The sequence below is a fragment of the Seriola lalandi genome, unplaced genomic scaffold (genome assembly GCF_002814215.2).
Source record: "Seriola lalandi dorsalis isolate HSWRI2012SDOR001 ecotype SW California unplaced genomic scaffold, Sedor1 jcf7180002054954, whole genome shotgun sequence".
In the NCBI taxonomy this organism is placed as follows: domain Eukaryota; kingdom Metazoa; phylum Chordata; class Actinopteri; order Carangiformes; family Carangidae; genus Seriola; species Seriola lalandi.
The window spans coordinates 1968311-1986734 of NW_019525505.1; the positions used below are offsets into that span (position 1 = coordinate 1968311).

General features: G+C 39.7%; 2 protein-coding genes across 3 annotated transcripts in view; one reads left to right on the plus strand and one right to left on the minus strand.

The window, feature by feature from the left end:
- Positions 1-1064: 1064 nt before the first annotated feature.
- Positions 1065-17809, minus strand: ak2 (adenylate kinase 2). Of its 2 annotated transcripts, XM_023394870.2 has the most exons (7): positions 17617-17809; positions 13097-13222; positions 9272-9382; positions 8568-8662; positions 7363-7435; positions 4724-4943; positions 1065-1318 (listed from the first exon to the last, which is right to left on the minus strand). In XM_023394870.2, the coding sequence occupies exons 1-7, from the start codon at positions 17713-17715 to the stop codon at positions 1311-1313; spliced, it is 732 nt and encodes a 243-aa protein (XP_023250638.1). In that variant the 5' UTR covers positions 17716-17809; the 3' UTR covers positions 1065-1310. The 2 variants fall into 2 exon arrangements, with proteins under 2 accessions (XP_023250638.1, XP_023250637.1); XM_023394869.2 differs by having other exon boundaries at positions 1274-4943.
- LOC111645591 (C-type lectin domain family 4 member E-like) overlaps positions 17714-18424 on the plus strand; it is a 4756-nt gene continuing 4045 nt past the window's right edge. Inside the window, exon 1 of the mRNA XM_087170613.1 lies at positions 17714-17787. Coding sequence (XP_087026739.1) covers positions 17714-17787 — 74 coding nt within the window. The remainder of the gene's footprint in view (positions 17788-18424) is intronic.

Genomic DNA, 18424 nt, shown 5'->3' on the forward strand with positions numbered 1-18424 from the left:
ATGTATAAAGAATTCCCCTTATTGGAACTTCTTTCCCCAAAACACCAAACAAATTATCTCTGCATGTGTCATGTATTCTATAGCAAAAGGTATCAGAGGGTCATTTTCTGTTGCCACCGGGAAGAACTTATTTTATACCAAGAACGGTTTAATATTGAGCAATGATGGCATTTCTTGACATCAGAAAATAGTACAATATGTTTAAAAAATTAAGTTAAGATTGTATTTTATTACACAACGATTAGTATAAGAATTTTGTTTTCTGAAATGGATAAAGGAGCTATTTCATCCCACTTTATTCTTCTTATATGTGACTTAGATTGAATTGTGTAAAGTTTCTTGAGTTATGAAGAAACAAAATTATTAAACAAGTTATTGTAACATTATTGTATGTATTAGATAGGTTAGAGTAGCCATTGTTACAACACAGTGGCTACTGGCGATCTAACTAAATAAATAAATATCTAACATTTTCAAACTTAACCTCCTAGGATCTGGCGTCCACATATGTGGACCTCACATTTTAGGTTCTCTAGACCACAATACTAACTTTTTCTCAACAAGGGCCTGGTGACCACATATGAGCCATGTTCAGAAATTGAAATGAACAGTTTAGAACAGTAACACTGCAAAATGTTCAGAATGTTTTTTACTTTGTTACAGACATACGTCTTTCTGCAACTGTTAGCAGTACTTCAAATGAGCCATATTGCTCAAAGGGGCACAATTGTTCTTTCTCATTTTGTTTTTGCACTCAGGAAAATGCTGCTGTGTTCTGGCACCAAATAAATAGTTTTGCACATCATTACTCAATTGTCTCTTTATTGGTTTCTATCGAAATTTAAAACTAATGTCCTCATATGTGGACATCATTTTTCTCAGAAACTACATCATGTAAAAAGATAATTCTTTGTTGTTACACTCATCAGGTCCCAATCAGCCTAAATAGCAAAGAGAAATTAAAAATGCACGCCATGCAAGAGTTCGGGTCTTAGGAGGTTAAGGATTTCACAGCAGGACAGTTGGGTGAAAAAATAAAAAATAATGCACACAAAGGGTGATAATTTAGAAAAGCAACAGATTTATTGGAGGGGGAAACATGATTACTATGACAAAGAGACAGCTTTGCTCAAAAGAAATTTGCTGACAACCGCACCACACAATTATCCTCAACTTACATGAAGTCTTAAGGAATGCCCCCCCCCCCCTCATTGTCTGACCCTACACCCCGTCCCTCCATCTGTCCACCCACCCGAGCTCTTTTTCCAGCTCCAATCCTTCGCCTTGGTGGAAATGGAGCAGCTCAGGATTCAACCAGCTGGAAGAGAAGGGAAAGAGAGGGTGAGGGGAAGAAAATTTTTGGGTGAATTACAGAGAAAATGCAACAAGCCATGACTAATGATACTTTCTTTTTGGTCATTTAAATGCTGAAACCGTCAGGAGCAACGGACACAAAACATAACAAAAAAAAAGAAAAGAAAGAAGAGTGCTGTCCATCTCAGTGCAATGAGGTCACCAGCATTCACTTTAAAGTGCACATTTAAAAGTCACATTCCTTTAGGGCGATCATAAACAAACAGAAATGTATACATTCACTGTTTTCACAAAGTCACAAATAAAAAAAAAAAAGGAACTGAAGACGTTGTTGAGCACAGAACAGAATATTAAGGAAATTTAGCATGAAATTGTCTCATTGTGCTGAATAAAAGTCTGAAATCTGCCTACTGGGAATGCTGAACATCTGCCATTGTTTTTCATCACAACAGCCCCGAGAGAATAGAAACACATCAGTATTCAAGGGAAAGTGCAGGTAACACAGTCTGCATGCAAGATGTTTCCACTGAACACAGACACCAGGTGACTACAGAGCAGGGAGGAAACTAATAGGTCAAGGAGGAACAGAGGACTCGAGGACAAGCACCCAGGAGCCTGATGGGACGGGAAGATCCAGAGGCCATGTCAGTTATAGAGGAAAAATCATCACTTCTGTTGATAATTTAAGATACAGACTTTTTTTCCCACAGCTCCCAAAGTGCCAGTAAATATGAATCAACAATGTTCATGTGGAACAAAACATAGAAAGTAAGTCCTGAAAGTGAAAACCACTGGAACAAAGAGGAGGTAAAACGACACATTTGGGAGCAGCAGAAACAGGAGGGAGAGGACAAAAAAATAAATAAATAAATAAATAAAATAAATGAGGTAGTGTGTCCGAGGTGAAAGGTTGAGTAAACATCTCTACCGGACACAGTATGCGGCATAACATCTGAACTTCCGTGTCATTACTGTAGTGAGATAGAGGTCTGAGAATGAAGCATCAGCAGCACTGAGACCTGCTGCTGTGACAGGAAACATTTTCTTATGAATGACTTCCTCATCTTGATGATGACCTGGAACCAGATGCATAAATGATGCGGACACACAATAACAATACAAACGCCATTTCCCGCACATATAGTGGTATTTAGAAACACAGAATGTGTCACCTCAGGCATTCCTTCGACCACGTGAACACACAGTTTTCCAAAGTGATCCAAGTCACGGTGAAGTGAAAATACAAAATATGTGTATATGTAAATGTGTCTCATAACTTCTGGCAAAGACAGTGTTTTTTTTTTTTAATGCAAACTGATTGATTAAGGGAGTATCTTCATCCATTTATGGTTAATCGTGGGAGTGGAAATGAGGCTGGTGCATGTGCGCCCAATTTAATGAGCGAGGTTTATAAAGTGGAACCACGTGAACGCACGGCTTATGTGCGTTCAAATAGTTTTACTCATGAATCTGCGCAGTAGTCGAGTTTTATGCATCTGGACCCTGGAGTTTTCAAAGCGTGACACTGTGGACTCCTCTCCTCAATTACTGTAACATTTAGCAGTTCCTGTTTGCAACATAACCCTGTATGTACAGATAAATATCACTTGATTACTATGATACTGCAGAAAACTTAACATTGTCTTTCTACCTGCAGAACTTGACTGAGAATCAATATTGTTTTCTTTTCTATGATTCCTAAGTCGATTTATGGGATCAGAGATAAGACTCTCTTTGCAAAGTGTTTAGTCACACTGAATCTAAAACATCACGTCTGTGTGTTTAGATTTGATGGAGTTAGAAGCCATTCTTGGAAACACCTTAACAGCCTCAATGCTGAGTGTCACAATCACTGCTACAGTTCCTACTGCTGACCGTGGTGATAAGCCGGACAGATCAGCAGAACAAACTACAATAACTCACATCCTGTTTTCAGAGCACGCTGTGTTCCTACCCATTTCACCCCTAGCATTATTTTCACCTCATCGCTCCCTCTGTACCCCCCCCAGGGAGGAACGCCTCACAGTTTGAAAACCCGATTTAGATCACAATTAAAACTAGGGCTGGGCAATTCATCTAATTTTATGTTAATTACGGTTTTGTATTTCAACAATTAGGAAAACAATGTAATCGAGATACAACAAATTACATCCCACCTACAAAAACCATCCACCTATTCACTTCCTGGTTACGTCTCGGCGTATGTTAGTAACGTCTGTAGGAGCGCATCATCTTGAGTCGGACCAGCCTTTACTTTCCTTGGATTGAGTTACTGAGCGGAATATGCTGAATATAGTTACCAAAATGTTGATTATATGTTTTGGAGTTTTCAGTACATTGGTGCAGAGCACTACAACATATTTGATCTCATTTATTTTGGCCTAATTTATTTTCATTTATTAGTTTTATATATTAAATATATGTTTAGTAGTTTTCAGTAGGTTGTGGAAGTACAGTAATGTTACAACATAGTTGATCTTAATTATTATGAAATAATTAATTTTTATTAATATATATATGTATTTATATGTGTGTGTTTTATTTATCTAATTTTTTAAAAAGAAAAACTTTTTTAAAGTTAAATAAATACATGGTGTTTCCAAATTCAATGAGTAATTGTAGTAAATAATCATGATCTCAATATTGATAAAAATAATCTTGATTATAATTTTTGCCACAATCGAGCAATTATATATATATAATTATAATTAAAACTTAGCCTTCATGCATCATGTTCTTTCCCTCAATACTGTCAATACTGTTTTTTTCTCACTGCTACAAATCAAATCTGATTTGAGGATGTCAGAGGAAACTCAAAATGAAAGGCAGGTTGGACAGTGCATGTCTGATGCTTCTCACGTGTTTCCAACTTTAGAGAAGTAAAAGAAAATATAACTGGATATTAAAAACTGGAGATCTGCTGTATGAGCACGAGAATCAAAGACTACAGGAAGGGAAAAGGACCAAGCCATCGACTAAACAAGAGCAAACCTCGTCCAGCTACGGCAAACAACATGTAACAAACATCAATATGTTCTAACACCTTCCGGTGAAAAGCATCTGCTCTGCTCCACGTCAAAACCTTCAATTTCATTTCTCTAAGGTTAAAGGCGGCAGCAGCGTGGTGCATGTTCTCGCTATTAGACTGGATCTTTAATTAGACTTTAAATCCTTTCTGTTTCTACAACAGGGATCTTTTAGGAACACGGTGAATTTCTTGAAATAGCTGATGACGCTCTGAGTCTCCATCTTCCACGTCTAGACCTCACAGAGTTACATTTTGTTGCCACTGTGACACTTGATCAACTCTTGTATAATCTCCACCTCTGAGGGAAAAAAGAGCCCGTTGGAGGGGACTTGAAGGAAGGAAGGAAAAGGGGGTTTTAAATGAAGAACACTTGGTCTTTACAGGCGGTGACACGGGCGGCGGTTTCCGTGGCAGCGGAGAAGGCAGCTACGATGGAGGCGAAGACGACGTTGGGCTTCTGGGCGGCGTCAATAGCCGTATGGAGGCCCCTGGCGCTGTAGTACTGCACCAGAGGGACCGTCTGCCGGTGGTAGGCATCCAGACGGGAGCGCAGCGTTGTCTCGTTGTCGTCGCTGCGGCGGATGAGAGGTTCACCTGTCACCTGAGTGTAGAAAAGACGACAGGAGAGACATGAGAGGAGGGACAAAGGGAGAGAAGTACAGAAGAAAGAAGAAAGAACTAGAATCACCTGCTTCTGGTTGTCTGCCTCTGGCACTCAGACAAGCTCGCAGCCTTTCCTTTCTAAACCCGGGGACTGTATGTCGCCGCGAGTGGTGCTTTGTTTGCAGGTGAGCCACTTGGTTTAACACTAAGAGTAAAGAACATCCAGCCTGTCGGATCAGATCGGCGCCAATACTGACCTTGAAAATCGGATCAGGTATCAGTCAGACCGATGCCCATTAAATACAATTTCCTTGTCCCTGTTACTGTAATATTTAATGTTCTGCCCACCAGTTCCCCATGTTACCTTAAATTAATGACCCCAACACTTTCCAAACAGTTTTAAATTTAGAAGAAAGAGACCACTGGTATCAGATCAGTTCTCTGCATCAGAAAACACTCTGAGTTTAAGTATCTAAACCAGAGGAGAGGAAGTTAGACAAGGGCGTCCTGAACTTTAAGTCTCTCTGCTCTGCTGCTGTTTGTAGAAATCTGCAGAGGCAGAAAACAGATCAAAAGGACAAACTGTGGAGTAAAACTCTGCACAGGTCTTAACTGAGATCTAAACCCGGGCTTTGTCTTCAGAAACCAAGTGATGATGCTGAATCTGAGACGAGAACCTGACCTGAAATCTGACGACATTTCTGCTTTATTTCATTCAACACTAAGACTGTTAGCTCGCAGGCTAATATACTGTCTACAAGTCCCTGCCCCTTCTACATACATGAATGTAGAGTACTGGCACAGTCTGAGAGAAACTTCCTAATTAATAAATTACTCAGATATAACAAAAGCTAAATATTATGTCTGAAAGGCAGCTTTGATGGGATCAACATCTTACGCTGGTTTGCAGCATTTCTTTGCTAGTCATCAATACGTCTCTGCACAAACACTATGAAAACAAATTCCTTTATGTTTACTGCACTTTGCGCACACACACTCTTATTTTATGTGGCATTACACAGAACCTGTTCCACTCTTCAAATACACTTCCTGGATCCTACAAATCCTACGTTTGAGCGCAGACACCTTCTCCTTTAAAGTTCACCTGTCCATCAAGAAAATATTTAGCAGGGTTGGTAATTGTTTGATGATCACATTCCTTCAGACAAGCTACACCCAAAGGCTGCTTGCACTCTTCTCTCCATGTCTGATGAGTTTTGCCTCACATGTCACAGACCAACTGGGATGTCCAACTCTACTTTTCCCTCCAACTCAGGACGGAGCTGAACAAAAAGGAAGGTTCCCACTCTTATAATCTTATTCATTTGTCAAATACTTAATGGATGGTGTGTAATGCATTGTCTTCTATTACTTTTATATTTATATATTAGATCTCCATGTTTATTAAGGCCTGAAGATGTATCTAAAGATTATGAATGTAATTGATGTAAGTCATGCTGATTAACTGTAAATCTTTTGTAAAAATGTGTTTATGTTTTAAGACATTTTTAGCGTTAAAATGTAGAATTTAACTGAACAACAGCTGCTAGCAAAGACACAAGGTCAGTGACGCTTGTGATTCATTATGTTGCTTTCACCACAGGTAGACGACGCGTTTAAGACCTCATCAGGGAGCGGCTGTGGGTGTCGACGTTATTGTTTCCGTTTGGTCTTTTTGTTGGTCCTGACCACCGAGGAGTTTTCAAACAAAAACGGGTTAAGCAGCCAAAAGTCTACATTTTCATGGCTTGATAACTCTGGAGTTGTGCGGACGGGAGGAGGAAACGTAGGAAAAGAGATGCGTTTTAAAAATGAGTGATCACGTAATGTGACTGATCAGTTATAATCTGCTAAAACCTGAAAGCATCTCATTATAAATGTAGTTGGTGTATAGTCCAAACAACAGCCTCAGTCACTTTTGCTCTGTTTTATTCAATAGGAGTTTAATCATTTCCTGAGACGTGTCTTTAAACCTTGATCTGTCATCACCTTGTAAAAACTTTTATTCCCATCAATAAACTAATCACCCTCTCACCTCAAGGTGAAATTACTTCTCTGCACTGGGTGCCACCACCAAGCAGAAACACAATGAATGTCCAAAATGTTAAAAGACATGTTCCCAATATGAAGTTGAAGGTTTGCAGTTAAGTCTCCAGCTCTTTTCATCTACTTCTTTCTAATATCTGGATGTAATAAGAGGAATCAAAGGTTGATGCTCTTAACCAGAAACATCTCATTGTATGTAAAATATCCAAAACATTTTTATACATCCGGAATGAATCAAAGCGATTCTTCTGAAGCTGCCTGATCGCCACACATGTCCAGGCTGACGGGGATTTTTTTTTTTTTTTTTTTTTAGGTAGGTGGCACTTTAGCCAGAAGTGGGTTCTAAGTGGGTTGATCGTCAAACTACTTACGTCATCCTTCATGGGCTCTTTGGGGGGGTTGAACTCCTCGTGGTAGGAGCGGCCACTCGGCTGATGAATTAGTCTGGGGAAATGGAAGGAAGATGGCGAGAGGAGGTGGAGGACAGGACAGGGACAGAAAAGAAATCAGAGTGAGAGGAAGAGGAGGACAGATGAGGGTTAGACAGCCACAGTGACTCACTAACTACTTAACTGTCCTTTTCATATCCCACATCCTGCCCTTGTCCTACTTGGGCTTGAAAATGCAGCAGCCGGCCTCCTCCTCCTCACAAAGGAACCCCGTGGACAGAGAGATAGCTCTTTGCACACCATCTGTATTTCCCGCTCAGTGTTGTTGTGTGTATGGATAATGTGGAGCGGTTATTGTGAAGAAAGAGGACAAACACTGAGCTGCAATTACAAAAAAAAAAGATATTCTAAAGCACCGACACGTGTTCAGATTGAGGTTTGTCTATTCATTGTGTGGGTCAGCTTCGAATCAGAGCACAGCACGTTATATTTCACCGTTTTGAAACTGGTTATGTAAAATCATTATCTGTTGCTCTGTGGAGGCAGAGGAGCTGCAGAGATGGAAATGCACAAAGAAACAAGAGGCTTCCAATTAACTTCTAAGACTCACAACTTTCTGTTCAACCTGCAGAGCTTATATAAACAGATCAGAGGCAGGTCAGAGCAGGAAGTGGCACAGAGATAGTCAGCGCAGCGTTTTGTTTTGGGTTTTTATGTGTGAAATAAGCGACCACCATTATTAGCGGGTATATAATAAGCAGGTTTTTAACGCAGGTAAACCTGCTAATAAAAAAAGATTGACGAGTTTGCAAACCGGTAAAACAGTTTGCAAACTGGTATTGTTTCTAGTCGCTGTCTGCGTCATGACAGTTTCAACATTTCGACTTCTTGGGGGATTGAACCTGTGACCTTCCCACCGCAGGGCGCTCTCAAACCCCTTCAGGCCACCTTCTCTGTCACGCTCCACTTCTCTCCAACATTATCTCACTGTCCCAGACTCCTCTGTTCACATGAATCAATCTACCTGCCCAGGTGGATTTGACACGCCGACAGAATGAGGAGCTTCTCGCTCAAAAGAAGACAAAGCAGGTAAATCATAAAACGCTGTTGTCTACGGGCAACGTGCCTGGGAAATGGAACAGATCGACTTCTCTCTCTGCTCCTGAATAATTGATTCTCTCTCCTACCTGCCACAGATCCTGCGGACCAACAGAGAGTCATCGACGGAGAACTCGATCACAGAGTCCAGCTGCTCGCGTCTCTTGTCCAACAAGTCGTCCAGCTGGAGGAGACGAACACAGAGTCAACCGCACAGCAAGAATAACATCTAATGACCAGCGCGAAACTTCACAAAAGCATCAGCTGACTGTCTAAAATGTTAAATGCTATAAGACGGTATTTCTGTCACTGGATGAAAATGTTAATTGTCAATTGTTATCTACTGTATGTAACTGACAAATTTAAAGAAATAGTTCAACATTTTGGGAAACAGGATTATCCACTTTTACAGAGAGTTACGATGAGAAGATGGACACCTGGAGCTGATTAGCTTAGCTTAGCATAAAGACTGGAATCAGGGGAAACACCGAGTTTGTCTAGCAAAAAAACAAACAAGTATCTTAACACTTTGTTTTTACATTTTTTCCTATTTAAACATAGAAATTAAACAAAAATAAATGAATAAAAATAAAAACTAGAATTGCTTCCTCGTGGTTGTATGCCTCTACCACTCAGACTGGTGTATTTCCCAAAATGTGAAATTACTCCTTTAAATTTTTTACTGAGACCTCCAAGTTATAACTGGACTTCTGAACTCTCCTTTGATGAATTGCTGCACCGTTTTGTTTCACATCACATGACAGTTTCAGTAGTTTCACAATAGTGTCCTCACCATCTCTGCTTGTTTGACTGTTCGGGGGAATCCATCCAACAGGAAACCATTCCTGCAGGCCGGCGTGTCCAGGTTCTTCTCTATGAGCTCCACGACCATCTCGTCACTGACCTGCAGGAGAACAAAGAGAAATCTCATCCATTACCTGCTACTATCTGCACAGCAACAACTTTGTACACATTTTATAGAGGGGCAGCAAATAAAACTTGTTTATACAGTGGATGCACATAAATATAAGTCAACACAGCAGCAATCAGTGACAGATGAACACAGACGGTAGAAAATGACAAACAGCTCTGAGAAAAACACAATGAGACATCAGTCACACGCTGAGATGCTGAAAAGGCCAGAGAATTATGCAACAGCTGCATAAACACACACATATAATTACTGTATGTACACACAAATACACAAGACACACAATCAGAGATGTTATCAACATCAAATAAGGCAACACACTATTATTCTAACATGTAATCTCCGTATAATCACATGCAAATACTAGGGCTGGGTATTGCCACTGATTTCCTGATTCGATATCGATTCAGTCAGAGATATTTCAGTTACAACATCAATCTGTCTTGGATATGAACGAGCTTCTCCGAGAACTAATGCTGTAAACTTGCCTCTAACCTGCGCACACGCATGGTTACCAGTGTTCCTACAGTGATAAGTTTACATTTACATACATTTACATTCATTGTGTCGAGCAAATGATGGCGCCTTGGAAACATCCATTCAGAGGAGAAGCTGCAGTGCAGGCAGAGGTCAGGTGAAGCTAACAGGCTAGGCTATGAAAACGTGGCTAAGCTAGCCTTTATTTTCAGCAGCACAAGCTGTCCAAGTGTAACAGACTGACTGCCATGTTTCTGTGTAAAAACATCACAGATAGAGAAAGTGTCAGAAGAGTGAAAAATGAATGAAAGGATGTTTTCTCTCTTTTTTCATCTTTACCAATTAACCATTTAATTCACTGAGCAGCTCAGAGGCTACCGGCAGCTACCAGCATCTTTTAAGGTGGAATGTTCTCTTCCATGTTACTAAATGCATGACTGATGTTTGGAAATCAATCAATACTTAAATGTCAATATGAAAACTTTGACTATTTCATTTGTTATCAGCTGCTGGACGTGTTGGGTTGTGTTGTTGTCTGGATGGGTGAAAACTGAGACCTTTGGAAACAATGACATAGACACCCACGGCCTCTCCTGATTGGGTCTCATCAGCCTCGACTACCAGTGTTGAACATACAACATGATAATGAATTACAAGTGTTACTGACCCTCTTGTTTTTGCTAGCAGCTGTTGTTCAGTTCAATTCTGTATTTTAATGCTGCAGCTACCTTTGCTGTTCTTTGTTCAGAGTATTTTATGCAATTAACCAACTGCAGAGTAGACGATCTGTTTCCTGTTTAAACCGGCTCGCACATGCTCAGTGTACGTGAGTGCTCATATGTACGTATGTACGAGTTTTCAGATGTATTAATCCGTTTTAGAATGACAACGCAGTAGTGTGGACGTAGCATTAAAGCAACACCCTGTTAACAGCTACAAAAGAAAAGACAAACAACAGCCAAGAGCCTTTTTACCCTCTTTTGTTTGCTTTACTAGACTCTTTCCTTGTGCACAACACATACATTTACACAACGCACAAGACACCATGTACAGTACTGTGCTTAAGTTTAGACTCTTATTGATCATTTAACGTCTTCAGGGAGGCGTCAAATTCATTCTGCAGTATGACAACAAAACGGAGTGGAACAAGGAGTCCTGCAACAGATGGTTCGGCTCCCACAGAGCCCTGGTTTCATGGAGTCACTCTGGGATTACATGGAGAGAGAGAGAGAGAGAGACATTGTGACAGACTAATTCCACAGAAGAACTGTGGCAGCTTGTCCAAGATGCTTGGAAAAAACTGTGTACAAATGGACCGAGGAGAACTGGCACCATCACAGCAAATACTGATATGACTTTCTTGTCAAATAAAAACAATTCACGGCATTATTTTTAAAGCTTAAACTTTTGCACAGGACAGTAAAGGTACTGTAATGTATCAAATGTATAATAAAATATAGAGCTTTTTAATGCCATTTGCTGAATTTTCTTTTCTGGTGTATTTGTATTGTATTTAAATAGTTCTTTGTTCTCTAGACATACACACACACCATTTATTTAAAAATGTCAACAGTAACAGTGCAACAGCTTGAAAGTGCGAGCAAACTTCTGGATAATTATTATTTTGAAGAAAAAAAAAAAAGATTTGCACATATACAATATGTGCTTTGCACCATTGTTCTCTATAAAAGTATGTGCAATGTGCAGACAACTGTAAACAATACTGCAATACTATAGCAACGTTAAAGTGTTTCCCTCTGAAAAACACATGGGATCTGGGAAATAAATAATGAATGGAAAATAAATAAATATTGAAGATAAAAATATACAGTAACATTGAAGTGCTTAAAGAACTGGTAAACTGAAGTTTAAAGTGAAACCAAGAAGGCAACTATTACCTATTTCTTGTTGTAAACAAAAGTCCTGCATAACCGTAACTGTCGCTCCCGGTAACATAGTTATATGTTGAAGAGCGCAGAAAGCAGCTTTATGACCGGGGTCCAATTCATTACGAGAAACCACTTTTTTACCTCTGGGGGCAGATAGCAGCTTCCTCGAGCACACCGTGCAGAAACAAGCGCCCGGCTCCTTCAAGCCGCTGGATCCTACACTGCCAGTGTCGCCAGACCCGCCCTACTCTGCTTCTGATTGGCTAGTAAAGGTGGTTAGGTTCAGTGTCTGGTTAGGTTGAGAGCGAGAGCTGCGTTCCTCTCATACCATTGGTAGGTTAACTTTATTACCTCGAACATGATAACCGTATCCACAACAAACTCACAAGTGTATTGACTTAATTTTTCATTAACGTTTCATTTTCATGTCAGCGGTACGCCGGAGATCCGGTACGGTGCTGGAATTCTTTAAGCCCTGGAAACAAGATGCACATTCTGAGACGATGCAGATTCATGAACATACAAAAATACAAAACCTACGACCGGACCTTTGACCTTGGGCCAAACAAGAGAGTATGAGGGAAGAAAGAACGGGCAACATAAAAAGGAATGTTTTCTTTTTTTACATTTGGCTGTAGTTTTTACAATATTAATAAAAGATCAAAGAAAATGTAGCAAGCGTTAGCATTAGCTTATATACAGTCAATGGGTGTTCCTCTTAGAGCTCCTACTAGAGGCCTGGAGCACTTCTGTTGTGCTGCATTTGTTTTGGAGGTTCATGTGTTTTTGTTTTTGCATCATTTCTGTATTTGCAGCGTGTTTTTGTTTTGTCTTCCTGCAGCACGTTGTTTTATTTGCAGCACATTTACATTGCTGTATTTGTTTTGTATTTTCATGTGTTTTTGAATCTGCATCGTTTCTGAATTTGCAAATCATATCTCCTAATGCAAGTGTTTTGTGGCTAATGTCACTTAATGCAACGTCAAAGTCTCATCTGCTAACGGAGACAAAATAAGATTTTACTGTTACTTGTCATCGTTGTAGTATCAATTGCTGACAGCTGAGGTTGAACTTAAAGGAATGGAAATCTTTCAGGAAAGCCCTAGCGTCCCGTCTTACAGCTGTTAACTTGCAAGTCTGTGTTTCCTAACATCGACATGAGGCGTTTTGGTGGATGAAAACATCATTGAAGACAAATACAACATGAGACGTGGGACTGAAGATGAAGTGAAGTCCCCAGAGCCTCAGAGAGGGCAAAGGGACAGAGAAAGAAAAAACACACAGAGAGAGATCATGAGAAGCAGATGAGCAGATACGTTACCAGTTTGCCAGCATCCATCGTCTTCTTGAGCCTCTTTCCCAGCTCAGAGCCTGAAGCCACCATGGCCCTGAGCATGTCTCCGGTGGCCAGGTGGCAAACGCAGTACTGCTCTGCGAGCCGAGGGGCCTGCAGAGAGAAAGAGACAAGTCATCGTTAAACATTAAAGTCAGACATTATCACCACCAAGCAGACAAGTGAAGGAAATGTGTGACTGTGGATTTTAATCTACCCACAGTTTTGTCACCACCTGCATCACAGGCTGGTAAAAGCCTGAAAGCAGTTTGTGTATTTTGGCCGTGAGACCAAAGAGTTTGCAGCAGCAGAATTTATCTACAGTGGCTTAAAGAAGTTGTTCAGACTGAGGACTGAGGAGTTCTGGTTTTGGGCCACTTTAGAAACAAGAACTGGTCCTGGTTTTTGTTAATACCTTAATACCAGCACAATGAATCAGCAGCAAAATTAACATGGATTTAGCCCAAACATGGTTTTATTTCAGCGATGACTGTGTTTTTGAGTCGATACAGAAACTTTTATCTCATCCAGTTTGTTTCCACAACTGATTTAAAGGGTATTTCAGCTATGCACCAAGTCAAACATTATTTTCAAACTCAACTGAACATCTACTAAATATTAGGAACAGCTCTTTCTGTAAAACTGGTTTTCCTGTTAATTTGTCAATTAAGCAATTCAATTATAGTTTATAATTACAGTCCTGTCAGGGAGAAGGAGGAGTTTTGAAGGTAGAGTACAGGTTTTGCAGTACATTAATATTATGCATATGGCTTCACCTGCAACAAAACATGTCTCATATGAGAACAAGTAGCATACAATACAAGCAGGTTATTTTCATTATCAATTAATAATTTGATACTTTTCTTAATTAGAACTAAAAGGACTTGTTCTGTCCAACTAAAGCAACGAAATTCAGTTTACTATCATACAAAGAAAGATTTATTGTTTCAGCTGTAACGCCTCCAGACTGAGTGAATCTACAGAGCACTCCTTCAGGGAAATTGCAACAGAGTGTTTTAGTGAGAAGAACGACCAGATTACAACACGGGTTAAAGCAACAGGAGACCGACCACACAGACATGATGCCAGAGCATTTCAACACATGCACATCTGATTGATCTGAGATTACTGCAGTGTGTGAATGTCACGCGACAGACTGAAGGACGTCACTCTGACAACACTTCACTCACATCTGGGTTTCTGTCTCCTACAAAATGGCAACGCAAAGCATTTTGAATTATGTGAGTGTGACACTGGATTCTTCCAAACAACCGATAATATGGACTCATTATCTTCTACACCATCTGGACTATTCAGCTTGCTCTAACTGTCTTTAGTGAATTTATGAATAGAATATTAGTTTGGTCAATTTATCTAACATTCATTTAAAAAATAATTAGCTTGTTATTAGAAGACCAGCTGGAAAACATGAGGCACAGGTTTGACTAGAATAAATCCTGGTTATCTTCCACCTGAGCTTTCCCCTACATCAGTGGTTCCCAACCTTTTCCAACTCATGGCCCACTTGAATATCTCAAAAATGTTGGGGGCCCCACATCTGACCCCGTAACAACACAGAGGCCAAATAATGCCTCCGAGCGTTTGAACATTCAGGACTGAAAGCAGAAGATCAATTTCTCTTTCCTGTTTGATCACTTGTCGATTCACCATCTGTCTCCTCCCTTTTTATTCTTCCTGTTGCTAACCAGCCATCCACTTTGACACGATGATCAATGAAAGGGGTTTTTCAACATTATGAATGTTTTTGAAGATCATTTCATTTTGAAACATTATTTATATTAATATATAAATATTCATTTTTTAATATAATTACATCCTTACACCAAAATTGTGGCCCACAGGTTAGGAACCACTGCACTACATTATACCCTCTCCTATATTAATTTACTTGCACATACATACACACTGCTGTCAAACTGGAGGCCATGACATCATGCTCACTGATGACGCTTTGGTTGCAGGATCGTTAACTAGTTAATACGTCAGGCTGGGTAACTGTGTCTCAGGGACAGTGATGAGCAGCACTGGGGATCCACAGGGGACTGTTCTGGCTCTGTTCCTGTTCACCCTGTATACGGCCGACTTTAAATACAACTCTGAGTCCTGCCACAACCAGAAATGCTCGGATGACACAGCTATTGTGGCGCCTATCAGGAACGGCAGGAAGAGGAGTACAGGGATCTGACGAGGGATCCTGGACAGTAAACTGGACTAGTCCCTGAACACGGATGCCATCTACCTGAAGGGGCAGAGCCGGCTCTTTGTTCCCCAGGAGGCTCAGGTCCTTTGACGTCTGCAGTGAAATGCTGCACATGCATATTATTATCATCATCAACAATGGGATAATGGACACATGAATTTCCCCTAGTGGCTAAATAAAGTATCTATCTATCTGTTTATCCAGTTGTCCTGGTAATAAGCCAGGAATTTGTGAGAAGGAGCTCACTGAGAAAACTACTAATGCAACTAACAGTAGGGTTTCGCCCCCTCCCCCATAAAAAGCCCTCATTGTCAAGACATTGCAAGTTCACGTTCTGCAGCAGAAAACGTCAAACGCCAGTGACTGTTCTTAGACACAGCCCCCTTTCTGTGCTGACGTGCTGTCTGAAAGGGAATGTCTGTGCAACTTTGGCTCAGTTTTCTTTAAAGATGAAACTTAAGAGTCTGTGATGTTCTCTCCTTCAGAACACGAAAAGAATAAGCTGAAACTTATTCATGAGAAAAGCAGATTGTAGCAGTCACAGAAAAGTTCCCTGCATCGTATCAGCAATGTCATTGTCCATTGCAACGGTTCAGTGTACACATCGTCATATGCCAGTTCAGTAGACATTGCAAAACTCCAGCTGGCAGCTGCTTTGAATATTATTAATCAATCTTTTGGATTTATGTTTTTTTTTTTTGTTGATACGTCAAAGAGCACAAGATACCTATCAATTTGACGTCTTCAGATTCTTTATGTTGTCCTAGAAACAGCTCAAAACCCAAAGATATTCAGTTTATAATTATATAAAACAGAGAGAGGCAGATAATTCTCACATAAGAGAAGCTGGAACGAGGGAATATTTGGCATTTTAGCTCAAAGTAAAACCTTGTTCCTGGAAACGAACAACTAATAATGCAGCAAAGACTGCTCAACCAGTTGACTGGCTGGCTATCATTTATCAAATAAATACCAATAAATCATATCAGGCTTTTGTAACGTGAAAAGCATTAACAACTTTTTTATACACTGATTAAATCAACGGATTAAGCAATAATTGACAGCAAGCAATTACCTTTAATTTTACACAGCCCTGAAGTTTGCTTTCGATTCAGCAGGTAAGGTAAACATATAACAAAATCTCCATATTTTGTTCCACTGGTGAAATGTGCTAGACGACCCAGTTAAAGCCTTAACACTGTAAAACTCACTTTCAACTTTGTGAAATCTTTCATTCAAAAAAGAGGCAATTTCATTGTGTTTGCTCCATCAAGTAAACAACAGAAGTCTAACCTTAAAAACCCACATTTACACTTATCAAATCTGGACTTGATTAATAAGTAGAGTCCTGTAACTGTTGAGAACAGTTTCAGATTTGTGAAATCTTTACTCTATTTGTGAAAATAGACAAAGGACAATTTTACTGCTTTTTTCTATCTAGACCATATCAGACCTGGTTTAAATAAAACCCACCATACTTAGATTTGCCAAAACTGGATTAGATTAGAGAGGGAGAGGCCTGATCACATCAGACCAGGGCTGGATTAAAAAAATGACTCTTGTCAAATCTGGACTACATTGACAGAGCAGAGGGTAAAGACTCTTTCACCAACACGTTTTCAGATTTATTCAACTTTAATTTTAATTGTGAAAAACACAAAAAAAATGTGATGTCACTGCATTTTTTCTGTATAGACCACATGAGACTTAGACTTTCTATATCTAGACCAAATTAACAAGGATAAGGTAAAGACAGTTTAAAACACAGATTCAGATTTGTGAAAACTTTTCCAATTGTGAAAAAGAAAAAAGAAAAATTAAAAAAGGTAATTGTTTTAGTCTTGTCTAAAACACATTAGACCAGGTCTAGTTCAAAACCCAGTCAACTTAAACTTGGCCGATCTGGACTGAGAGGGGGAGTGACAGCTTCAGATCAGTGAAACCGGACGGAACCGAACCGGAATGCAGCTTCGGCGTAGTTAATCTTGCGCTGTATAGTGTAGATGGTACAAGTTGAATACAAACACTGACCAGGTGTTAACGTATTAACTTGATCATGAAACTATTAAAAAAATGTCGTACATACTAATTTCTAAATGTCTCAGATTTTAGGGAGGTTGTTATGGTAGTTTACTTTATCGTGTACCTGAAGTCATAAACAGAACCAGCAGGTAAAGCCAGGTAGGTTAGCATTAGCTTTAGCTTGTATCAATACCGACCATGCGCTTTACACTACTGTTTTCCCAAGCTAACGGCTAACGGCTAACTCTTAGCTCCGCTAGTTTACCTGAGTCCCCTTCCCGGCACCGGGTGGTCCGAGCAGAATGGCACGGATCCCCTCCTGCACATCGGCTATAGCCTCCTTCAGTTGCGCGCTGGGGGCCATGTTTGGACCGGGAAACCACCAGGGCAGAAACTTTATTAAAGTCTGTCCACGCAGTCCTGCTGACACCGCAGCGTAATCGGCCAGGAAAGAGAGTGTCCCCGCCTCCTTTCTGGTACCACGGTTAAGCCCCACCCACCAGCTGGAAGACACCGCGTTCGATTGGCTGTCAGACTGCTCTGTCAATTATTGTGCATGTTGATTGGATGAAATTCATGCAACGCCTCATTGTGTAACATCCGAACAAGGTTTCATTAATCCGTAATGTTAAATGTGTACAGAAATGCATTTTATTTTTGTCTTTCACTGTTTTTTATTTTATTTTATTTTTTTATTGTTTTATTGTTTTTTATTGTTTTAACATTTAAGTCATTTGCATTCAAATTCAAATTTTACTTCATTAAAAATATAAATGTATTAGCATGAATATACTTGATATACATTGATTAGGTCTACTTTATGTATTGCTGGGAACAATACATCATGGTTTATATGTTATTTGTATTAATTTGTTTAAATTTTGTATTAATTTGATGAATCTGCAAAATAACAAAAGCTTTGAAGTAAATCTAGTGGGATAAGAAAGTACAATATTGTCCTTTGAAATGTAAAGTGTATGTTTATATATTATTAGCTTGATAACCTTCCTAACTTTTCACATTAATGAGACAAAACTTAGTGAAAAACTTTACAGATTTAGACAATAAAGATA